General features: G+C 22.4%; 6 protein-coding genes across 6 annotated transcripts; 5 read left to right on the forward strand and 1 right to left on the reverse strand. All coding sequences in view use genetic code 6, as the record gives it.

Annotated features, from left to right (window-relative positions):
* The first annotated feature begins 347 nt into the window (after positions 1 to 347).
* TTHERM_00535350 (transmembrane protein, putative) lies at positions 348 to 8,591 on the forward strand. Its single transcript, XM_001023444.2, has one exon. The coding sequence runs from the start codon at positions 543 to 545 to the stop codon at positions 7,701 to 7,703; it is 7,161 nt and encodes a 2,386-aa protein (XP_001023444.2). The 5' UTR covers positions 348 to 542; the 3' UTR covers positions 7,704 to 8,591.
* Positions 8,592 to 9,122: 531 nt separating this feature from the next.
* On the forward strand, positions 9,123 to 9,539 carry TTHERM_000535351 (hypothetical protein; the record flags this gene model as incomplete). Its single annotated transcript, XM_012799794.1, has 1 exon — positions 9,123 to 9,539. One exon carries the CDS (start codon positions 9,123 to 9,125, stop codon positions 9,537 to 9,539), a length of 417 nt encoding a protein of 138 aa, XP_012655248.1.
* Positions 9,540 to 13,169: 3,630 nt separating this feature from the next.
* Positions 13,170 to 13,559, forward strand: TTHERM_000535353 (transmembrane protein, putative; the record flags this gene model as incomplete). Its single annotated transcript, XM_012799795.1, has 1 exon — positions 13,170 to 13,559. The coding sequence occupies one exon, from the start codon at positions 13,170 to 13,172 to the stop codon at positions 13,557 to 13,559; it is 390 nt and encodes a 129-aa protein (XP_012655249.1).
* Positions 13,560 to 15,722: 2,163 nt separating this feature from the next.
* TTHERM_00535380 (transmembrane protein, putative) lies at positions 15,723 to 19,160 on the forward strand (the record flags this gene model as incomplete). The annotated part of the gene is made up of 5 exons (XM_001023447.2): positions 15,723 to 15,884; positions 16,023 to 17,736; positions 17,911 to 18,226; positions 18,365 to 18,459; positions 18,604 to 19,160. The coding sequence occupies 5 exons, from the start codon at positions 15,723 to 15,725 to the stop codon at positions 19,158 to 19,160; spliced, it is 2,844 nt and encodes a 947-aa protein (XP_001023447.2).
* Positions 19,161 to 19,332: 172 nt separating this feature from the next.
* Positions 19,333 to 22,331, reverse strand: TTHERM_00535390 (hypothetical protein; the record flags this gene model as incomplete). The annotated part of the gene is made up of 2 exons (XM_001023448.2): positions 19,333 to 19,571; positions 19,619 to 22,331. The coding sequence occupies 2 exons, from the start codon at positions 22,329 to 22,331 to the stop codon at positions 19,333 to 19,335; spliced, it is 2,952 nt and encodes a 983-aa protein (XP_001023448.2).
* Positions 22,332 to 22,878: 547 nt separating this feature from the next.
* TTHERM_00535400 (kinase domain protein) lies at positions 22,879 to 26,229 on the forward strand (the record flags this gene model as incomplete). Its single annotated transcript, XM_001023449.2, has 4 exons — positions 22,879 to 23,861; positions 23,981 to 24,300; positions 24,360 to 24,787; positions 24,847 to 26,229. The coding sequence occupies exons 1-4, from the start codon at positions 22,981 to 22,983 to the stop codon at positions 26,227 to 26,229; spliced, it is 3,012 nt and encodes a 1,003-aa protein (XP_001023449.2). The 5' UTR covers positions 22,879 to 22,980.
* Between the last annotated feature and the right edge of the window lie 43 nt (positions 26,230 to 26,272).

A 26,272-nucleotide genomic window follows, 5' to 3' on the forward strand; every position in this document is an offset into this window, starting at 1 on the left:
AATACTATCTCCAAAATCTTTCATAGGACTATAATAGCTAAATATTTTTAATTTAGACAGGGTATTACTACTATAATCTTTTAGTTTTTAGCTAAGGAATCTTCTTAGGTTAATTGAGCTATTCCAAACAAATATCTTTTTTAATTGTTGAAAGTGAATTAACTTTTTCGATTTTATACTATGATGATTTAAACATATTTTTTTAGAGTTACTTAGTTGATCTTGTAAATAAAAAAATTTAATTAAAAGAAGACTATTAAAATTTAGATACTACAGATATTTTAGATTCTTCTCTCACAAATTTTAATTTACTAATTAATAATAAAAATATGAGATATTTGATAATATTAAAAACTGAAGATAATAAAGTAATAATTAAGTAATTTAATTTGAATACTCAAACTTTCTAATAAACCTTAAAAACTAATAATTAACTAAAATAGCTGAGAATAGAATTTTATTAAATCTTTTATGATAGGAACTCAAATTGCTTAATAGTATATTTTAGAAATAAAGACATCGATAACTATGGATTAAGTAGTATGACTATTTATGTGTATCCATTTGATTAGGATTAAAATCAATTTAATCCTATAAATTACTAATAGGAAATTTACATCACTACTAATCTAATTTATTTTTTCTAATAATAAAGATACACATTCTTGTATAACAAACTTACAACAACTTAAGTTACTTGTGATAATCATAACAACTTAATTGTTTTGTCTTTGAATCACCCATAAAAATAGTTTCTAACTTAGCAATAATTTGACGAAAATCTAAATTTGCTGTTAATCAATAATGGTATTTCTAGTTTGATAGCTAAGAATCTACCAAACTTAAATTCTTCTAAGAATTAAATAAACAGTAATAATAATTTTATAATTAACAAAAATTGGTGGCTTTATGAATAATATGGAATTATTATAACACTTACAGCAGATGTTATCAATAATGAGTAATTAGTATAATTTTAGTATCTTGATAATTTAGAAACTTCTGTAAATCCTCTAAAATTAAAATCTAGTGACCAAGCTTTTTGGTTTAACAATTATGAAACCTTGATAGTGTGTTCTGAAAAATAAATAACATCATACCAGATCTAACAACATCAGCTTATTTTAAATTATACTTTTGAGTATGCTAATTAAATTAATAATTGCTTTTAAGTTTTTTTAAATCCATTTATTTTTTGCTAAAATTAAGGAGCCTTTAATTTCTTAAACAAATAATTCTATCTTTAGCCTGACTTGCTTAATGTTGATAATATTTTTGTAGAAAATTAAAAATATATTTTCTTCAAAACTTAAGTTCTTTTTGAAGTTAGTAAAGGAACATTTTAGCTAATATAGCTCAATAATATTGAGTTTGATGTGGAAAATATGAAATTAAGTCCTTATTTTAATGATTAAGGATTTTATGTTGTTCCTAATTAATATTGTTTTATTTTTAGTCTACCAGATTTTGATTCAATTGTATCATATGATTTAATTGGCGAAAGCAATTCTTACACATGTGATTTTAATCCTGAGCTTTCTATTTATTCTATATATTATAACGAAACACTAAGTTCCTACCAGTTTCCAGTATAATATAGTGGATAAACTTAATTAATTTTTAAATTGGAAATTCCTTTCAATTTGTAAAATTATTTCTCTTCCAAAAGCTATATATTTCGTAAATATTTTGTAAGCTACAAATATTTTACGTTTAACACTTATGATTAATATTTATATTTGCTCTTGATAGATATTTAAAATGGAGAAATCATACAAATAAATAATTTTTTACATTCAGGCTCTGCAGAATATTTTTTTGTGGATATATGGGAAGAGAAAGATGTTATTCTTTCTAACGATATTTTAATATCAATTTCTGATATATAACTAACTTTATCATTTGATAATAAATAGAAAATAGATACTCAGTAAATAAGCTATAGTAAGCTTTACAATTATATAATTTATTAAGCAAATGATTCAAAATAGCTAGTAAGTTTGGATATATCTGAAATTTTTCCCATTAACTCTTAGATTGGTCAAATATCAAGTAGATATAGTAATTATTCCATAAATTTTTATCATGTTTCCGATATTGACTAAGACCATTAATAAGTAGAATTGATATATTTTAATTAAAAATTAAGTTAACTCATAAAATGGAAATTTATTAGCTTAAATCAGGCTCTTAATCAAAATTAATATTTATAAAATACTGAAAAATAAGTTGTTCTAGATGTCACATATATATTTAATGAAATGATTAAATAGTAAAAAATTAATAAATAGGCGGCTTAAACTTAATACAAAATATACCTCCTATACAAAGATGATATATAAAAAATATTTGCTTTCTATTTCAAATGCTAAGCAGTTATATTTAATGAGGATCACTAAGTATTATAAATTATAGATTTACAGTAGTATTAATGCCAAATCATGGTATCAAGATAATATAGTTCTCCCTCATTAAGCAATTAATAGCTAGAATCATAGAAGATTTACTTAATTTCTTAAGAATAAACAATAATAAATATTTTTTACTAAAATTATAATGTCATTCTAAAAAATGTATATACTGAGCAATAATAAGATGATTATAAAATTTAAAGTTTGATAAGTATTTCATTGGAAGATATTTAAGTTAGCATTATTACCTATTAAAACTTTAAAAATACGATTACTATTCTTATGGAAAATTAAAATATTATTTTTTATAAAAAATTTACATTTGATTAAATCTAAAATATTTATTCTTATTGTTTAGAAAGTATTAGTAAAAAAGTAATATTATTGATAGGAACTGAATAGAATCTTTTAATATAGTAAATTATTTGGGATCAAATCAAAAATGAAATTTAACTTGTTGAATTAAGTCAATTTTCTCTTAATTAAAAAGGATAATCTTAGCTATTATATACTTTAAAATAAGTTACTTAAAACAGCAATTTTGAAAAAATAATGCTAATTCTAACAACTCAAAAGAGAATAATGCTATTCTAAAACAGTGAAAGCAACGCTTTGTCTTTTGACTTAATCAGAGAAAATCTAAAACATTTGAGAGGTTAACACTAAATATAAATTCATTAAAATAATTAGAATAATGAAATATAAATTCTATCTTTATTTAGCTAACTACAAGTTTCATTCTATTCTCTTCCTTCTCTTCAATTTATATCTAGAATCGAAGAAAAGAATGCCATTTAAATCACATCTGTGCATCTTGTTTTTTCAGTAGAAATCATTGTAATTGTTTGCAACTAATAAGAAATTTAAATATTTGTTCTATCAAGGTTAAATAAAGAAAAAAAATTATTGCTTTAAAATTCAATAAAGCTCTCATCAGCCACAATTTATAATGTTGCAAATATGAATTAAAATATGGTTGTTTTCCATGGAACTAACTTAAGAGGATATTTTATAATTTACTACTCTTTATCAGATAATCAGATATTCTAAAATTTGAATTAAGAATATTCTAATTTATAAAATGGAAGTTGTTTAAATATTTTTTAATTACAAAATCAAATTTAATATTAAGAGATGTAATTTAATTAAATTATTATGCAGGATAATCATCCAGATTCAACTACCATACAAATTAGTGTAGATCTCTCTGCCTCTATAGATTTATTTATTCCTAAGTATATGATATATCAAAGCAGCTTATATTAAAAAAAATATATCGATTATAGAATAAATTTAATGGGTTTTTTAGGAACTCCTAAGTAATATTCACTAAGCAATTACTAAAAAATACTTTAAAAGATATAGATAAATAATGGAATCTTATATATTGACTCAGACATTGTGTTTTAAGATTTAAATTCTTTTATTCTTGAAAATATTTCAATTAGATTTAGTTCAAAAAACTGTAAATTAACTATTTTAAATGTATAGGAAGTAATATTTGAAAATGTTTCTATCTTAGATTAGCAAATAGAAAACTCAAATAGACAAAATTAAATATCTTAAGATGGTTAGCTAATGCTGAATCCTCTTATTAAATTATAAAATTGCAGTAATGTTTTGATTTTTGGAATGTAATTATAAAAACTCTCTGTATAATAAGATTTTTTTTAGTTTGAAGATGTGCAAAATATTTAAGTTGAAAAAGTCAGATGTTAAGATTTACTTTTAATTGGTACTCTATTTTCTTTTAGAAATTAATTTAAAATTTTAAGCTAGACATCAATTGAAAATATTCTTTTGAGTAAAAGTCTTATCATATCATTATTTTAAATTCTTAATGTAAATATCTTAAACATTCACAATATCCAATTACAACAAATAAATAATATATCAAATAATCCAACTGAAATAGAAAATTAATTTTATTAAACTTACTAAAAAATTAATTACTCTTTAATTAAAATAACTTTGATACTTGATAGAGCTTTAATCACGTAGCTAATTTTAAGAAATCAAGTAAATCATTAATCACTACTTGATTATAAGAATTTCTATGACTTTAAAAATGAAACTTTTAGCTCATAAACATCAAATCTAATAATTAAAAATGTTTATATTAATCAGTGTTATTTTCAAAAATACGCATTTTACATAACAGAAAATTAAGCTCATTTATAATAAATAGTTATCAGTAATACTAATAACACTTCACTTATTTTATACTATATTGAAAAAGGACTAAAAATGATTGACATAAAATGTATTGATAACTTTTATGATGAGAATTCAATAATTGAAATTTTAAATTCTTAAGTTAAGCTGAGTAAAATTACAATCTTGAGAAATAAAGTAACATCACATTTAAATACACTTAATTCAATTTCATTAACAAATACTAATTTTTTAATTGATATATTATCTGCTGATAAAAACACATCTCCTTCTGGATTCCTTTTTATAAATGGAATTTTCAATAAAAATGTAGATTTTTTAACTTCATCTTAGCAAAATCTAGTGAATAACTGTATTATAACTCATTGCAACAATAATGCTATAATCTTAAAAAACTTATAACAAATAAATTTTATAAATTCAATATTCAGTGACAACAGCTTAGAAAAATAGGTAGATGATGGAGGTGCTCTCAAAATGAATAAGGTAGAACTTTGCTATTTGTCAAATTCTTAAATTAAGAATAATTTTGCTAAAAAATATGGTGGAGGAATAAGTATGCAAGATTCAGATTTATTTATAGTTAATAGTTAAATTTAAAATAATTAAGCAGTAATCGGAGGTGGTTTAAGATTTTTTAATTAAAATAATTAATTGCCAAAACATTTTTTTACTAGTTAGTTTAAATCTTAAATTATTAATAATAAAGCAGAGTTTTTTGGGAATAACCTAGCTTCGATTCCATTTAAAATTAAATTTCTTTCTGATTTAGATAATTTAAAAATTAGTTTAAATTAATTCAGTACTTCTTTTATATTTTAAGTTTATGGAGTTGATGGAGAGTTGATAAAATATAATAAGTACACCTAAAGACTAATGCAAGAAGGGTATGATTTTTTTAACTAATACTAGTAATTTGAGTTGATAAGTGATTAAAAGAGTGTTTAAATAGAAAATTAAGTAAGAACATATAATGTTGAAAAAAACTACTTTAATATTACATGCAATTTATTGGATTATGGGTACAATGAGCTCCTTGAAATGTAGAATAAAAATACAGATTTAAATGATTTTTATAAGAAAAGAAGGATTATTTAATTAAAAGTCTTATCAAATCCATTATATTAAATTGATTTTTCAATTTCTTTTTCATAATGCTAAGTAGGCCAATTAATTTTAGGATTATAATAAAATTTATATCAATGTTATCAATGCAACGAAAATACATACTCAATAATAAATCCATATACTAACATAAACACAAGCAAGTGTCAAGGATGTCCTGTAGGAGCTATTAGTTGCTAAGGAAGTAAGATTTAACTAGAGGAAGGGTATTGGAAATAAGAAGGAACATATTTTGTAATTTACTGTCATAATAAACCTAACAAATGCACTTAAAAGGTATAATCAAATGAATTTAATAATCAATAAAGTAATGGCTGTATAGAGGGAGGTTTTGGACCTTTATGTGAGAGCTGTGATTATAAAAATATTATTTGGGGAAGAGATTAAGACGATGCTTATGCTAAAATTAATATGTACGATTGTATTAATTGTAAAGAAGTCAACATTTTTGATTAATTCATTAAATTCATAGTGATTTTTGCTTTTATAGCCTGCCTTTCTTATCAACTGATAAATGAAACTTTAAATAGTATACTTTTTCTTCAATGCTAAATTCTTAAATGTTTAAATTTGGTTATCTTAAATAGCTCTTTTATTTTTAGATAAAAGCATTCCATCATATTAAAAATAATACTTTCCTATCTTTAAGTTATTAGTATGATTGTATTCAATCAGCAAACAGTTAATAATTCGATCAAAGATACACTTTTATTTTTTGGAAATATCCTTGAATTATTAAATTATATTTTAGATTGTGTCTTTGTTTAATCAAGTTTGCACAAGAAATTCATAAATATGGTATACTTAAGGTTAATATGGACTTTGATTTTATGCTTTTCTATCTTCATTATATTAATACTCTTAAGTTATGCTGTATGTAATGTGCTTAAAATATAAAAAAGATATAAAAATGTTAAACAGTCTCTAATAATTAAACTATATTTAGTTTTACTTCCTGGTCTTATAGTTTAACTAATGAGTACAATTTGGTGTAGATACATTAATAATGAATACTATGTTTAAAGAGATGTTCAATTTAATTGCTTTGATAATCAATATTTTATATTTAATTTTATTATATCAATACCTCTGCTAATAACTCTAATTCTATTTCCACTATACCTTTTCAAGAAACTTTACTAAAATAGATTTTAGCTAAATAAACCTCAATTTTACATGAGTTATGGTTTTGTTTACAGTGAATATAAAGAAAAGCTTTATTATTGGTAAATAATAAAAATTTATAAAAATATCTTAATATTTGTGATAGTGTAGTTATTCAACTAAATGTTTGAAACGATGTCAATTATAGTCATAATTCTTTTGATATTCTACATCAAATTTTAGCAAATTCACCTGCCATACAAAAACAGCTATTTTGGAGATTTAGATATTTTTTCTTAGCTATGCTTAATATTTACTATTTTTTGCTTAATAGTATATAACAGTGCTAATTCTATAGGATTGGTTTATACATCTATTACATTTACAATTTTGATCAATTTTGTATTATTGATGAGAATATTTTATTTGCTACTGTCCCAAAATAAATTTTCTAAATTTTTTTTAAAATGCCTTTAGTTTTTTAGCTTCAATTTTAGTAAAAAATTTTATATCTAGCAATAGAACTATTAAGCTATTGATATTTTAAGAGTAACAAAAAACTGGAAAAAAATATAAAACGTAATAAGAAAAAATAAAACTCAACATAAAAGGCTACTTAGTGCTATTAATATCCCAACACAAAGATTTATTTAAGAAATAGAGGAATAAAATGAGTAAAATTCTTTAAATGAAAGATAATCTACTTCTTTATAAAAAAAAACGCAATCTCATAGATTTTAAATTCAAAGTCTAACTAATGTACCAGAAACTGAGGTAGATTACAACATTTAGCTTGAAAACATATTTATAAATGAATAAAATATTAATTAATTGAATAGGTAAACAATCTTTTAAAAACCAATTTATAATAAACAGTAATAAATTTGATTTATTTTATAAAAATATATTTTACAGATCAAACTATGTAATTATAATTAAGTTTTATTTTAGTTAGCTTTCTAATTAAATTATTTTTTTTTAAATTAATTTTTTGTGGAAAAATACTTGATTTTATTTAATTTTGAATATCGTATTTCCTCACTTAAGATATCTGAGCCTAATGTCCAAGTGTGTTATTTTTTTCAGAAAAAATGAAGAAATCTAAATTTTTAATCAAACATTTAATTTTTAGAGTTAAACATTTTTTTATTCATTATATATGTAAAAAAAAAAAAATATTCAAGATTAAATGTTTGATAATAATTTATTTAAATTTCTTCTTTAAAAATTAAATCTTTGATTAAACATTTTTTTTATATCTATCAGGTTCGAAACTTGCTTGCTTCAAAACCTTTTTTTTATTTCTTTTAATTTTTTTTTTATTAAATAATATTTATTATTCTACTAAATCTATATTTCTTACTCAAGAAATAACTATCCGTGAATAGCTTTACTTTTAATTAATTAATTTTCAACTATTTTTTTAACATTTCACCATTCAAAATTCCTTCAAATATTTTTAAATTATTTGCTCCATACTAACACATTTTTTTTAAAATTAATTTTAAATAGGTAATTACTTCAAAAATTTTAGTATTGCTCACCTTCTTTACCGTTTATATTCAGTCTCGATATGATAATTGAATAAATACTCAGCATATAAAAATCCTTGGTTCAATAATTTATTGTTATCTTTATACTTCAAACTAAACTCTAGGATAAGTGTATTAAACTAATGATATTGTCATTTACCAAATAAATAAGTTATCTGAAAATGATAAAATTTAGATCTTAAAACTATATGACAAAGTTAGTTAAATTTAAAATGAAACATAGATTAACCATTTTGTCAATTAAATAATTAATTTTAAAGAGCAATAAATTTAATATTTAATCATTATCTAATTTGTTTTTAAAGAATAAGAAATTCATATTAAAAGTAACCCAATAAATATTTTTGGTGTATTTTATATATTTTAAAATAACAAAATAAATATCCTTTTTAATTTGTTAAAAGTATTATAATATAATGTTCAATTTTGTATCCTATTTTTTAATACTTTTACAAAAATAGCATATTTATCTTTTTTGAGAGTGTTTTTTAAGTATAATTACATTTAGATTTTTACAAAATAATAATCTAAATATTTTTTACAAGTTTAAAAGGATAATAAATGATATTGATTAATAAATTTGCTCTATTATTTTAAATATTTCTGCTCTAAGTTATTAGAAATGAAATTAATTACTAAAATTTGAGCTAGTTGTGTCTTACTGACTAATATTTTAGTTTGAAAAACGCTAAATGCGAAGATTGTAATTAGGAATGCTAGGGATGTATAGAAACAAATTGCATAGGTTGCAAATATGGTCTAAATGTAAATGGAAAATGCTTAAAGGAAAATGAAAAGTGTCCCAAAGGATATTTTCTAGATTAATTCGAAAAGATTTGCAAGCCTTGTGATGTTCCTTTTTGCTTAGAGTGCTCTCAGTCAAAGTAGTGCTAAAAATGTTCTGAAGGATTCATTTTAGATAGCTATTAATCCTAATGTATCGCAGATCAAAGTTAGTAATAATGGGAAAAGTATTATAAATATACTTGCCCAAGCTTATTCAAAGAAAGTTAAGGCGATTGTATCCAAAAAAATATTTGCTCTTCATTTAAGTTTTAAAATTAAAATCAATTTGATGGATAAATTAGCAAAGTAATTGAGCTTTAGTCTAAAAATTATATCTTAGGAATAAGCAAAACTTAAGCTATTTTATTTGAAGGAATAAATATGAATGCTATTAAGGAATTACTCAATTTATATTCAAGCCAAACTGAGCATCTAATAGAATCAATAACTTTCAAATAATATGTTTTCATTTTTTCAAATTAAAATATTTATTCCATTAATCTAGACTATGAAGGTTTAGAATCTAGATTTTAGTACACAAGCATAGGATCCAACACAGATTAAGATTATAGAAAAATGTATATAGATGAATAAAAACTACAAATTTTGTGTTTTGTATTAACAAATAATCAAAAAAATATAAGATAAATTGTAATAAATATCATACAAGGAACCAAAATATAATTTTCAATCACTTAAAGTTCTGATAGCAATGGGGGACTGCTGATCTAAAAAGAAGCTTAAGTTATATTTTATTTCTAAATATTTTAATCGCAAATGATTCTGGTTTATGTTTCAGAGTCTCAAATTAGTTTTCTTGATTTACAAAATTTGTAACTTTCATATCTCAACTTAGACTCTGGGTATAATTTATAAAAGAATATTCAAGTGATGATCAGTAAAAAATCTTAAGAAAGTCCTTCTATTTTAACATTTTTTATATTCGCTTAAGTTGAAATGGTTTATTACAAACTAAATGCTTTTAAGGTTAAGCTAGATAAACAAAATCCTCAGAGTATCACTTACAGTTAACCTTAGTACAGTTTTGAATATTTTAGATAAAATTAAGGCTAAATTAATTTCTAGAGTTTTAATTGGTTTGCATATGAAATTGAAAATGAAATATATTTTTTACTTCTTGCTTATTAAATTTAAAGCTCTTCACCTGATTAAAACATTAAATTTCTAGGAATTGCTGATGCTGATTACTTTTTTACAGGAAATAAAAACTAAATATTTGAATATACTGGAAAAATAGACTGGTTTAGCAATTAAATGCCTATGATATCTAAGACTTAATAAAGTAACAACTTGCTATTAATTATACCTTACCAAAATTAGTTATAATTTTATGAAACTTAATAAGACACTCTTATTCCAGTTTATCAAAGCATTTTTTTTGATTAAGATAATTCAAGCATAATTATTAAAGCAAGTTATTAAATACAATAAAGATTTTTGTTAATCTTTGATTAAATTCTAGGCAGCATGGAGCTAGGAAATGATAGATAAACCATATAAATTAATTTGTCTTCAAAAACTTTATTTAGTTCAAAAAATAACTAATTTTTTGGTCAAATAACAAATTCTAAGTTATTCTTACCAAGCGATATTAATTAACAACAAAATAAATACTTATTTTTGATATTTGACGTACCAGATAAATATAGAATGTAAATTGTGTAAACTCAGCTTGAAATCAATGGTAATTAAATATTTAAAGCTCAAAGCTTTATATCACACTAACAAAGAAATGAAATAATATAATAATGTGATTTATATAGTGAAAAAGAAATTATTTTAATTACAACTAATTTAGGTATATATCAAGTAGCTTATCACACTTTGAAATTGTAAAGATTTATTCCAATACTTAATAAATTAATTTAAAGCTAAAATATTATTTTTCAAACTATCTTTTAATAAAGCAGCAGCTAAATTAAACTCTAATTGATGATTGTTTAAGGAGATATTCTTAACAATTAGGATATTATCGCTGATTTAGGAGCTTATCAATAAAATGAAAATTAAAAATTAGCAAATATCAATAAATTATAGAGGTAATTTATTTACTTATTGGAATAAAATTAAAATTAAATATGCACTTCGCTTATTTTGTATTATATGGGTGCATATATTGATGCTGCAAAATAATTAGAATCTAATATTAGTATAAATTCGATTGAATTTATTGATATCGATACTATTGGTATTGTATTTCAAAATAATTAGAATACTAATAATTTCTAATTTTTAAAGATTATTACTTAAAAAATGGATGATCAAAGTTTGAAATTGATTATTACATAAGCAATCATACCACAAGGGTTTACCTGTTCTATTTATGAATAAATTTAAATTGCAAACTGTTATTAAATAGAAGTTTAAAATGTAAGCACCTAGTCTGTTTTTACATATGCCTTCAACTGGTAAAATATGTAGTTTATTTTAGACTAGAACGGAGATAAATTGAAAATAGGGCTTTTATCAATGGCAAATTATGAAATTTTTAATCTTGATTACTAAAGCATAATAAAATTAGAAAACATGTATCATATTTACTCTACTTTTAGATAAGTTATACCTGATAGTGAAACCTATACTCAAAATGAAATTTAATCATGCTATTATACTTTTGATATTCCTAATTAATAATTTAATTTCATATCATAATATTCAAATATTGCTTAAGCTTCTTCAAAATTTTACTATTTTTATGGATTGATTGATTATACAGATAAAACTTCAGGAATTCAAAGAATTTTCCCATCTGCTTAGTCTTTTTAAAAATTTAGTTTTTTAAATTATGGTTAAGTTAAGGACGATAATACGTTTGTTTTTTCATAGATAACTTCTCATTTAATGTTCAAGTAAAAAAATTCTCTGATAGCAGCTCAAAGATTTGGATAATTTGATGTATTGAAGGGGACTACTGATGCTCCTTTTTTGTTTTCAATAAGTTAATTAGGTATTATAGCTGTTCAAAATTACTAAGAACTTTAATTTCTTTCAATAGATAATCTAGAAGTTCTTTAAAAAATAAATGTTGAATAAGGTATGACAGTTTTTTATTCTAAAAAATTTAAAAAGCTAATTCTAAAAAAAGAAAGTGTAATAACAGTATACAATTAAGATAATTTATTTGAAAAGCAGAGTTATAGCTATGATCTTAAATAAAATTTATAAAAACCTAAAAATCCTATTTGCTTTATTCTCAATGAAACTTCATATTTAGTCTGCCACAAATTTGGGTTGTTTGACTTTCAAAATAGGGTTTTCATTGAAAATTAAAAATTAATAGCTTGCGATTTAAGATAAATACCTTTCATATATGAAAATTCTTACTTTGCTTTGTTTAATACTATTAGCAATTTGTTTGTATTTTCTCATTAAAAAAAGTAGTTCTTAAACAATGTAGTATTAGGTTATTCATAAAATGTTATCTCTAAAATATATCTTCATCCTGAAATTAGTGATTAAATGATTTTAATAATTAATGGTATATGCAAAATATATTAATTACCTAACTTTTATTTGCTTTATGAAGACACTGAAAAGTATTAAAACGAAGATCTATTTAGTGAATGCTTTTATAACCCTTCTTCTTCTTCACCTTCATTAATAGTTAGAACTGTTTAAAAACTTACAATACACAAACTACCATTTAGTATTACTAATGCTCCACAAATATTAAGCTTTAACAGCTCTTCTAGATCAGAAAAATATGCAGTAACTTAAAACTATCTTTATATTCTTAGTACTCAAAGGCTGTATGATTAGTCTAGAGCAATATACTTTGAGTAAATAAATTTAATTACAGGTAATTACAAAGTAACAAATATGATATTAACAGAAGCTATCAGCTCGAATATCTTTTAATATTGGGAAGAAAAAGAAATATTATTTTCAGAAGAATTTCTTATTTCAACTGGAGATATATAGTTTGGTTGGAGCTCTGAATAAAAACTTATGGATTATTTTGAGAGATTTAATTATATTTTATAAATAGAATAAAATGGGAGCAAGTATTAACTTTAAAATTTAGATTTATGTGAAATGTTTCCTTTTAATAGATAAAACTCTCAATTTATTGATATTTTAGACACTGCTAGCTCAAATTATTATTTTTTAAACCAAGGAGTTGAGCAAATAATATACTTTAATTCTCAGTAGTTTATCATTTAGCAGTCAAGCTTTGGTAATGATAATTACCAAACACTTCTAGATATTTATGATATTTTATTAAATAAAGACTACAAAGATAAATTTTAACCTTATTATGAATCTTTATACAAAATATTTCCAATAAATAGTTTAAGTGAGAACATAAACCTTTATGGATTTCACTGGAAATGTAATTTGTTTATTTTCAAGAAAGAGGTCATCATAGAAATTATTGAATTGAGTACTTACAAGTGCTAAATTTATTAATTTAATAAAGAAGTTTATTTAATTAAATAAAATTAACTCTATTAAGTAGTATATTTAAATTAAAAAATTGACATTAAATAAAAATTAATCAATGAAAATGCTTAAATCTAAGATTTTTATTCTGATTACATGAATAAATGGATGTTAATACTTTATGAAAGATAAGACTCTTGTTTCCTTTACTAAAATGATTCATAGCAAATGAAAAGTATAAATATGAATATAGATTCATAGAAAATAAGTTTAGTTAATTTTGTTAATTAAGGAATAATAGATTTGCTAGTAATAGGACAGTTTGATTCCAGTATGTAAATAATTTAATTGCTCAAACCAAGTTCGGATTAAGTTGAGATGAGTAATTTAATTCTTTTTTTTACTTTTAGATATAATTTATAAACTCTTAAATAAACCAATCTTAATTTTAGAAAAAATTTTTGGTGTTAATAAATTTATTAAAAAATCTTCAAACATTTTTATTATAAATATATCTTTTAGAGAGAACTTACAGTTAATTTTATTTTTTATATTTATTTTTTTTAATAAAATAGGTTTATTGTTTTAAACTAATTTGAAATGTGGACAAATAAAATAGATGGATTCATTAGCTATTTCTTTAAATGATATTTAATTAATTTTTTCTTTTTATGTAACTTGTACCACAAGAATTTTTTTCTTTTAAGGTACTTATGATTAAGTGAACTCAAATTTCAATATACCTTTAAAATTAATCACATATAATTTAATACATACAAGGTCTTACCATAAAGTTAAGATTTTACTAAATAATTTTGTAGCAGTATATAGTTAGAGATAAGTGACTATTTATTCAAGTTCTTTATAGTATATAGCTAGAGTAGAAGACAATTTAATATCTTAAATAACAGATGTTATATTAGCACCAAACCTTTTTAATTTAATTGTTGTTGAAGCAAATAATATTTTAATTTATAGCTTAAAAATTATAAATAAATAATAAAGATTGATACTACAAATTAACTTTCCTTATTTGATGCCAGTAATTTATTCGATAAAACAATTAGCTTCTTATAATAATATTTTGGAATTTAAGGGCATAGATGCTAAAAATATTTTATTATTTTAATATTTACCTTTTAACGGATAAAGTGATATTTAATAAAGTAATAATTGTGTTCAACAAATTGAGAGTTTGTATTCTAAAGAAGAATAATAGCAACAATACATATCATTATTACTTTCAAACAATGATTTATCTAATTCTACAATTAGTGCTTATCTAAGCGTTTAGAAAAGTTAAGAAATCTTGCTGTTAACCATAGTAAATTAAGTTATTAATTTTTAATAATAGTAAGATATTTTTTCAAATAAAATAAATATTGATGTCAACTTAAACAATTTAGTACTGCAATTGATGTAAAATGAAGATAATATAGATTATAAAAATCTATTTAATGCAATTAAAATAACTAATGGTGTAATTAAAATAAACTAAACTATTTCATTACAAGATTTTAATTAATTTATTTTATAAGATGTTTAAATTGTCATTTAAGAAAAAGGATAGATTGTTTTGAATTAAGGAGATAGTGTAGGTTTTAATAATTGTAGTTTAATATTTTAAAATAAAAATTAAAAAGAATTAAATGATATTTTTGTGATTTAAAATATTTAAAGCTCAATTTTAAATCAAATAAATATCATAAATTAAACTGTTACATCGTAATCTTTATTCAGTTTTAAAAATTGCTCAAATTCTCTCATAAAATAGCTCAAAATATTTGGCTCTCAATTTAACCTCTAATTTCCTCTTTTAAAATTTTAGTAATAAAGCTAAAATATAACTCTATAAAATTTGTAAATAATTCAATCAAATCTAGGATAGCTTCTATTTTTAACAGATACATAAAATATAATGTTAGTAGATTTTTTATTAGAAAAATTAAATTTGGAGAAGGATAAAAGGATGAGGTTTATTTAATAATAAGATCAAGAATAAACTATATCTTAGCTACCTTTAATATATTCTGAATTTGGATAAAAGGAGATAAATGCTAGTTAATTTAACATATCTGATTGTAGCTTTAATGCTTTTTTGTCAGTTTAAAATTGGAAGGAAGAAATACAAACTATAAATAATTAGTAATTAAAAACATATAACATGTCTAGCTTATCTTCCTCAAGCTTAAGGAAAATTAATATCTAAAAATCAAAATTCAACAACTACTCTATCACTATAGATGATAATCAAATTATGATAGATGATATATAATTCACTTAAGTTCAAGATGGATTAATTTAATTAAAAAATGCAAAATTAAATGTTAATAAATTTTATGTTTATGGGTTTACTTTATTCTAATTAAATAGCATATTTATTGCATCGAATTGCATAGCATAATTGTAGAATGTTTAAGTATTAAAAACATATATTGCTAAAAGATAAGGGATACTTAATTAGGATATATAGTAAACTAGTTAGGGATATTTCTATTTTAAAAATACAAGTGCTTAAGTTAGTCATTTTAAGGCCGATGATAATAATATTTAGACCTATTTTTTGCATTTTGATGGATACTTTTAACAAGTTTAAGCAGACAGTAATAATAACAAAAATCTTTTAATAGATGATTGTATTATTTAATAAACAAATAAAGGTGGAGGTATTATGATTCAAGATATACAAAATGCTCTAGTTTCCAATAGCAAAATTAATTATAACTAAGGAAGTGAATAAGGTGGAGGTATATAAATGATCAAATGCTCGAAAGTAATTTTATAAGATGTTGAAATTATAGGAAATAAAGCTTATTTGTATGGAGGAGGAATTTATCTCAAGGATACAAATTTGCAGCTAATATCTTGCAAAGTTTAGTTTAACTCTGCTATTGTTGGAGGAGGTATTAGATATTTAAATTCCATAATAGATGATAAAGTTAATCAGAATGATTAAAGTTAAGTTATAAATAATACTGCTATGGTTTATGGAAACAATTAATGTTCTTTACCAAAAGAAATGAAAATCAAATATGAATAAAATGGAATAGATAAAATAATAATTGCAACAAGCAGTTCAAACTAGTAGCTTACTAAAATTAACTTTCAGCTTATTGATGAGGAAGAAGAAGTAGTTAAACTTCCTAATAGACTGAATACCTAACTAGAAGATTTCAATTCCTTGGAAATATCAAACTATTTTAATAGATTTTAGCTAAGTTAGGAGAAGAAAAAAAATTTAATTTAAATTCTATAATAAGATTTTGATGAATTTTACTAATTCAATCTATTTTCAGACAGTGATGTTTTAGGATAAGTATAAATATAGTAGAAAAATTCTTTCAGTCAATACAATTATACTGATAAATACACACATTAACTTAGCAAATATATTTTATAATCAGGCTATTCTAATTTATTGAGTAACAACTCATAAAATTAAATCTATTAATTTTAAATTTAATCCTAAGGTAATTTATTTAATATTTAAGTTAATCTTAAATTTAGAAAATGTATTTAAGGAGAAATAATCAATAAAATTGGATAAGATTTCTATGAGTGTTATTTATGTAGCAATAATACTTATTCCCTTGCAGATCCTTATAGCAATTAATTATAAAATTCTTGCAAAGAGTGTCCTTATGGAGCTCAGAGCTGCTATGGAAGTTAAATAATACCTTAGTAAGGGTATTGGATATAAGAAAACTACCCAAATATATATTATTGCCTCAATACCTATGATAGTTGCATTTATAATACTTCTACAAATACTTCCTGCTCAGAGGGATACACAGGCCCATTGTGTGAAAGTTGCAGATATCACAAAAATAACTCTATTGGAGAGATTCAGTATTTTTCAAAAAAAGGAAAATATAAATGCGCTGTTTGCAGTAATAAAATAAGCTAAAGAGATGAAATTTTACTTACTGTCTTTTTAGGCTTAATATTTTTAGGTTACTTAACCTACTAAATATCATCAAACTATAAAAAGAAGGTAATTAAGATGAAACTACTTTACCTCAAGAGAGGTTAAATGCTTTATATTTCTAATTCATTAAACTCCAATGAGAAATCATCATTTGCTTTAAAAATACTGATCAGTTATATGCAGATTATAAGTGTAGTCTTCTAGCTAAAAATTCAAACTCCTGGTTTTACACTCCCATTTTAGTATTTTGGTAATAATTTGTAAACTACAGTTTATTCTTTAGATTGCATCTTTTTAAAAAGCTAGCTATTCACAGATATATCGATTGTGTATATAAGATTGATTTGGACATTGGTTTAGCCATTTTTATACATCATATTTTTGACCATATTTTATTTTATTGCTTCCATATGTATAAAAATAGGAACACAGAATAGAGTGAAAAATCTCTTCATATCAGGATTATTGAAAATATATTACATGTTTTATCCAGGCATTATTTAGATTGTTATAGGAACAATTTCATGTAAAGAGTTTAATGGATAAAAGTATGTGCTAAATGACCTTTAATTTAAATGCTATGATAGATAATATAACATTTTCAATTATGTTTTCGGATTACCTTTGCTCATTCTTGCGCTTATAATTCCTTCTTTAATATTTAGAAAGTTAGTTAAGAGCAAAGAGCACATATATTAGGATCCTAATATTTTTATTTCATATGGATTTTACTTCTCAGAGTATAACTATAAATACTGTTACTGGGAAATAATCAAAATCTATTAAAAGATAACTGTATTTATATTAATTGGAATCTTCAATGATAATACTTCTCTTTAAGTGATACTAGTTTCTATAATCATAATATTATATATGAGATTTTAATTACATATTTAGCCTTACACATACCTCTAATTTAACAAATTAGATCACTTGTCTCAAATAACAGCAGCTGTAACAATATTGTGCTTGAGTATATATAGTAACTCTGATAACATTTCAATCTAAATAGTATGTATACTTTTTGTTTCGATAGCTAACTTTTATTTCTTTGGTAGATTCTTAAAAAGCTTTTCATATCATTTGATAAGACAAAACAATTTTAAATTCATTTTAGATATTCTAATAAAAATTTAAAAACTTTATCCTAATTGTATACCAGAAATCGATGATGGTAGAGTTAACATTTTAAGATAAACTATGAATTGGAAAAATTTATTATTAGCTTTTTCGAAGAGAAGCTATAAAGGAGTATATTCTTACACTAATTAAATGAAATAGCAAAGCTAAACAGACTAAGCTTTTATAAATTAAGATAAAATATAGTTTTCACCAAACAAGCGCATGAAATTATCTATCTTTAAATCTTAAGATCAAAACTTAAACAATATTTAAGAATCAGAAGGAATATTAAATACAGATAGAAAACTTTTAACCTAAGACGATAATTAATTTGAGTACTGCTAAAAATAAATATAAACAGATAAAGATAGCAGTTAAATCATTGGATAGGAAATATTAAACTATAATTCTGTTAGAGCACATTATAAGTTAGTTTAACCTGGATAGCAATTAAAACTCCTTTCATCTGTATCATAAATCCCAGACGAAATACAATAAATATTTCCAAATAAAACAGGAGAAGATTAAAATAATTAAAAAGAAAAAAATTGATTAAAAAAATAATTTAAAAATTGTAATATTAAATAAATAAATTTTATAATAAAGTAATTAAATAGTATTGGTTTAATATTTTTGAAATTTAAAAAAGGTCTTGATTAACATTAAACATAAAGACTGTAAAACGAAAATAATTAAATTATTCAGCACAATTAAAATTTTTATTTCATTTCCATTTTATTCTTTTTTATATTTGTGATAATTGAGATATTTCTGGATGGTTTAGATTGAGTAATTTTAATTTAGAAATTAATTCCTTTAAAATAAAATTAGCAGTTTAAAGTTATGAAGGTTGGAGTAAAGATTGATCTATGATATTTTGTAAAATTTATTTAATTGCTATATAAAATGAATCAGATGATTCTCTGTTATCTAATTGATCGACAAAGTCTAATATTAATTCAACTTAAAAAATATTTATTAAATTATGATTTATTTTAAATTAAATTTACGTGAAAAATATTTTGATTAATAATTTTGTAAACTGAGGTAGTAAATGTACTTTTTATTTATTGTATAGCTTAAATTTTAATTTTATTTGATCTTACTTATTTGAGATAAAAGAACTAAAGAATCTGGATAATATTAATAGAAATCCTCAATTATGTAGAGACATTTTTATACATCATTTTTTAATATAGAAAAAATATATTAAAATAAGAAAAACTGATTTTTTATTTTGTCATCTATTGACTTATTAGCCACTTATTTTTCATAGCAAATAAGATTTAGACAGCTTAGTTCATATTTTTCTATTAAGTTACATAAATTATTTAGCTAAACTTCTGTCATGTTAATTTATTTTAACTAGAACTCATAAAATGCTACTTGGTATGAGAATAATAAAGTTAGGCTTTTAAAAAATTATGGATTTTTAAATAATTTAGTTTATGATTAAGTTTAAGGTTTATCCTATTAATAACACAGCAATTTCATCAAACACTAATCAAAATACTTTTATTCGAAGAAGCTAACTTAATCTTAATTATCAAATACTATTTCCAAACAAAAGTAAAGTATCATGAAATGTAGAAATTTACAACTAACACTAAGGTCAGAAGTAATTGATCTTTCATAAAAGTATATTTCCATTGTTTATATTAATTCATTTCTTTCATTTTCAAGAATAAGAATGTTTAAAGGAATATCTCTATCTTAAGTTAGGTAATACTAATAAAATCTATCTATAAGATGAGAAAGCATTTTTAAAATCTATAAAGATTCCTCAATATTCTTTGAAATGCCTTATTTTAGTTATCCTAATTTTTTTACAAATGGTGTGCATAAACTAATACCTAAACCTTTCTCAAACTAACTTTGAGTCGAATTTTAAGTAAAAAAATTAACATATTAATCAAAATTTTATCCTATAAAATTGTCATACACCTAAATAAGGTTTTTATGATTTCCAATTTGAATTATTGTGTTCTTATACAAAAATAAGTTAATAGTATTTTGATTATAAGAGTTACTACTTGTTGCTAAAAGCTATTTTAACAACTTTTCGAACTCGCTTTAACAAATTTAAAAATTTTAGTTTTGGGACTACAATAATTATGGAAGTAAATCAAATTCTTTGGTATATTATGAAAAATCAGTAATATATTTTTGATTTTTAAGTTTTGTTGCAAAAATTAAACCAATACAGCTGATTTCGCTAGCTAAAAATTTGCTTTAATCATAATCCTATTCTATATTCTTTGAGAAAGTCAAGAAAGCTTCAATAATTTTTAAAGCATTTTATATTGACTATTCTTTAAGACTATTTAAATTTAAAGCAATTTCTAATGTTAACTTTGCAAGCTTCTAACTTAAAATCTATAAATTATTAATATCATTTACTTTTATATTTATAATTTAAGAGCTAATTCCTATGATTTAAGTAATAGAGCTTGTCAACCCTTCTATAACTTCATTTATTTATTTTTTATGATCCTTATAGTTTAAAAATTCATCTATTAAAGTGCAAATCATTCCAACTGAGTCATAAAAAGGTTGCTATATTTTTTTTTATTGTGTAAAAAATCCTATATTTTATGAGATGTATTTTTAAAATAATTTAAGAGCAAAGTTAAAATAATTATTGCCTAAGCTACATATTTCTTATATTAATTATGAAAATTCATAGCTTGTAATTGATCTGTTGTTAATTGAGAAATCTTCGATATACTAAATAATCTATTACACAGATTTCTCTTCTTAGTAAATTTTCAATTTTTTAGCATTAATAATTAACAAAAAAAAATCATAAGGATCTATTTAAAATGTTTAATTAAACTCTTTTTCCAGTTATTCATATGACTCCTTATCCTTATGCTCTAAGGCATTTATAAGCCTTAATTTTTAGAAATGAATATAATAAGATATATCTATATCTTAAAATATATGAGAAATAGGATTTAACATTTGTATAATTTCTTCAACTTTTTTTGTTTCGCAATCTTAAACTTGTTTAAATAAAATAATTAAAATATTTTCTATAATATTTTATTTAGAAACATTTAACATCGGATAAATATTAAATAAGTTTAATATTTTATCTGAAAGACTAATTAAATCAGAGAATTTAGTTTTTTAGCTAAGTGATTTCATTTCTAATAAATTAACTTAATTGCATAAATATAAATTTTGTAAGTACTCACTCAGTTACAGCTCTTCAAAAAGTTAATTAAAAATAACCTAGTTATTTGTAGACAATTCATTCATTAAATTTTCATATTTTTATGCCTAGGACAAATCAATTAGCTTTCTACAATAAGTAATGTTGATTACCAATAAATCGAGCAACTATGCAATAGTGAATTTTAAGTCTGTATCTGGGCACTTTAAAGACATTTAAAAGCAAAAGTTTATTGTTTCTAAAGATATTTTACCTGTTATAAATATGGACATCAAAGTAATATCATTTGCTTCATCTTACATTTCTAAATTTTCATTTGCTGCTTAATATATTTTAAGCTCATATTCTTCCTCAAGAGTAAAGTATATTTCTAATAGTTTAGCAGATATTTTTGAAATTTGGTTTAACTAGCAAGTATCTAGAGAATCTTATTTCTTTATAAAGCTCGTTATCTGCTTGTCTAGAAGTTCTAGCTTTGTAAAGTCTCTTGTTTGAAGTTTAGTATTATTATACAGTTCTTCAACTTACTTTTCTATATTAATCATATCAAATATGTTTTTATCTATGTTTGCTAATTGTTATCCTCTAAAGTCAATATAAGTAGAAGTATTGTTTTAGCTATAATTAATATTTATTGCTAAATTTTTTGTATAATAACTTATTAAAAAATATTTAAGCTAAATCAAATTTAATTTAAATTTCTTAAACACATTTTCAGTAAAATAAATAATAAAAAACAAATTTAAAAATATTTAGTTACAATATTGAAAAATATTTTTTTTTATTAATTTTAAGCTTGATAATACATTTTCTCAAATAAAAACTAATTTTTAACAAAACTTATGATAATAAATTGTATCAAAAACTAAAAAAAAACAATTAAAATTTAAATTTGCATTTGTACCTTTAATTATTACAATTTTTATTCAAAAAATTAGATATAAAACTTCTTTCATTTAAATATAAAATTTTATTTATTTATATGCATCCTTTTATCCACATAAACATCTCTCTTTCTTCTCATTTTTACTTGCTTACTTATTTATTTATTTAGTAATAATAAACTAAGAATTAGGAATATATAATTTATTAAAATAAGGGAAAATTATCTCATTTTATAATTTAGTTAAGTAAATTAGAAATAATAAAAAAAATATCTTCGAAAAGTCAAAATATTTCATTTAAGAAACAGATATGGGAAATCAGCTATTCAAGAATTATGACGTAGAAAAAGAACCTTAGTGTGTAGGTGGGTAAAATGGAATATGGAAAATTTATAACGCTGTAAAATAAGATAGCACAAAAAGAAAGGTTAGTATTTGGTCATTTGACAAAAAGAATATAACAGATAAAGCAGCCAAAGCTGCAAAAGAAGAAATAGCTGCATTTTTAAAGAAAGAAGCTACATCTATGATGAAAATTAGACACCCAAATATTGTTAATCTTGTAGAGCCAGTGATTGAAGATAAATATTCTATGGCTTTTGTTACAGAGAGAGTTGATGATAATTTATACAATTTAATGAAGAAAGGTGATTATAAAGCAATTTGTTAATCTGAACTAGAGTTAAAACTATAAGTAGAAAATATTTTAAAAGTACTTCAGTTTTTACATAATGATGTTAAGACTGCACATTTAGGTATAGCACCAGAAAACATTTTCATAGTGAATGGATAGTGGAAAATAGCAGGTTTTACATTCTCAACACCAATTTAAAATTAAACATCTACAGATGTTTAAAATGCAGACTTCACAAAACGCCCTTTTGACCACTTTGCATAATTTTATCCTAATTTATCATTTAGTGCCCCTGAAGTTGCTGAAATACCCCCTAAATGCACTTTCGCAAGTGATATTTTTTCTTTATCACTCCTGATTTTACTTATGTATTAAATTAAATACATGCAAACTACAAATGTTACTCCTATGCTCTCCTCTAAAACTGTTGGCGAATACTCTTCTTAGCTTGGACAAATTTAGAATCATTTTAAGAGTTAAAACTACATTCAAAGAGATATGAACGAAGATTTTAAAAAGCTTGTTTCTCGCATGCTAGCAAAAAACCCTTCTACTAGGTAATAATTACTTTTCATAATTACTATAATTATTATTTTATTATTAGCCTATTTATGTATGAATGTATGTTAATTACTGATAAATAAAATTTTAAATTTCTAAATAAAATTAAAAATAGACCAACAATAGAATAGATTAAAGAATCAAGTTGGATGAATGACCCATTTGTAAAAGCAATATATATGTTAGAAAATATAGTTGAGTTAGAATAAAATAAGTAAATTAGCTTCTTAGCTGGAATGTCAAATATTTTGTTTAAATATGAAAAACCTGTCATCAAAAGGAGGATAGTTCCTCAACTTATTGATCTAGCTAAATTTGAATACTTAATTCCTCCTATTCTAAATATCGTAACTGACTGTGTAAAATAGCCAGATTTATATTCTGTCTCAGAGTTTTAAAGTGACTTACAGCCATTCGTAGTTGGATTAACTAAAAGTAAATTACAATTAATTTTATTTATTTAATATTATTAATATAATTTGTTTATCACTTAGGAAAAAGTATTCCCGGAAAGGCGCTTTATGCTCTCGTAGTGAACTGTGAGCACTACTTTAAAGTATTTGATAAAACTGAATTTTAAAATGTATATCTTGTACCTGTATTAAAGTGCTTCGATATTCCTTAGCTTCAAGGTTACGTACTTAACTAATGCGACTTTTTGATGAGTAAGCTAGATTACCAATTCACAAAATCAAAATTATTACCTCGTATTTTACTTTTATGCACATCAAATGTTCCTAAAATTATGAAACAATCAATTTTCACTTTAAAAAAAATAATACCAAGCTTAGATAAGCATATTTTAAATGATTAAGTTCTCACTACTTTAGATAAACTGAGAAAAATGACTATCTCAGACAAGTCTATTACAATGCTTATTTTAGATATTTATATCCAAATTTCCAAATCTCTTGATATTTTGGTAAATTTTCTTTTTTTTTACGACTATTAATTAAAATGTAATTTAATCTAAACTAAAAGGTTATAGCTTAGAAGATTCTACCAAGTTTGATACCATATTTGATTGATTAGTCTTTAGGAAGAAAAGAATTCGATGCCTATTTAAATGCTGTAAATGCTATGATTAAATAGATTGAAGCAGAAAGAAAAAAATAAATAAAGGATATTGAAGGTGGTGCTGAAGAAAGTGCACCAGCTCAAAATGCTAATAATAATAACAACAATAATGATGATGATTTATTTTAATTTGAACAAAAACCAAATCAAGATTAGAAAAACACATAGGGTAAAGATTTCGATTTCTTGTCAATGTTTGATCAACCTAAATAACCCTCTACAGCTCCAGCTACAGGAAATAACTAGAATTAAAATAATTAAAATTTAAATGCAAATAATTAATAACAGTAGTAACCTTAAAAGCCTGCAAGCTAAATGGATTTCAATTTTGATATGTTTGACAATATCCCTTCAGTTTAGTAAAATTAGAGTTCATAAGGTCCTTCTGAATAAGCAAACAACAATAATAATAACTTTAATTCAAATAGCTTAAGTGCCAACCCTGTTATTAATAATGAAAACAATGATTTCTTTAATAGCATAAAACCAGTTAACAACAATAACAACAACAACAATAATAATAACAATAACAATAACAATAATAATACTTATAAAGATCCATTTGCAAGTAAGATAGAATTTAAGGATCCATTTGCTAGTTAAAAACTATCAAAGAATATAGATAATATGTTTAATGACTTTTAACCAAAACAATAAACTTAATAAAATGATTTATTTGCAAACATTTAGAAAAAAGATTAAAACAATTAAAAGCAGTAATTGGATGTGGATGATTTATTCAGTGGTGCTAATAATAATTATAACCAGAATTAAAATAATGCAAATAATAAAAATACTAATGGTATGTTTGGTAATAGCTATAATAATTATAACACTAATAATTAAGTTGGAAGTGTTTAAAATTAATAATATCAATCAACTAATTCATATACTCCTGCATAGTCTGGATGGGGAGCCGATGACCCTTTCTCAGAGGTTACTGGATAGACTACCAACACTTTTGTAAATTAAAATCAAAATAATTTAGGTAGCTAGCAATAATAATAAAATAATTAAAAAGCATTCGGCACTTTTGAATTTACAGGAAATTTATTAGATATTAATACTGCTTTTGGTTCATTATAGTAGTAAAATAATAATTAAAATTAATCCAATTAGCAATCAAGTAGCCTTTTTAATAACTTAAAGAAAAATAACAACAATAATACAGCCTAAAAGAATCCTTTAGATGACTTATTTGGGCCTTCTCCAGTAAATAATAATTAAAACTAGTTCAACAATAATTACAATAATAATAACAACAACAATAATTTTGATTTGTTCTGATATATTTTAAGTATTATATTTTATTTCATGATCAAAATAACTT

The sequence above is a fragment of the Tetrahymena thermophila genome (assembly GCF_000189635.1).
Source record: "Tetrahymena thermophila SB210 genomic scaffold scf_8254428, whole genome shotgun sequence".
NCBI lineage: Eukaryota > Ciliophora > Oligohymenophorea > Hymenostomatida > Tetrahymenidae > Tetrahymena > Tetrahymena thermophila.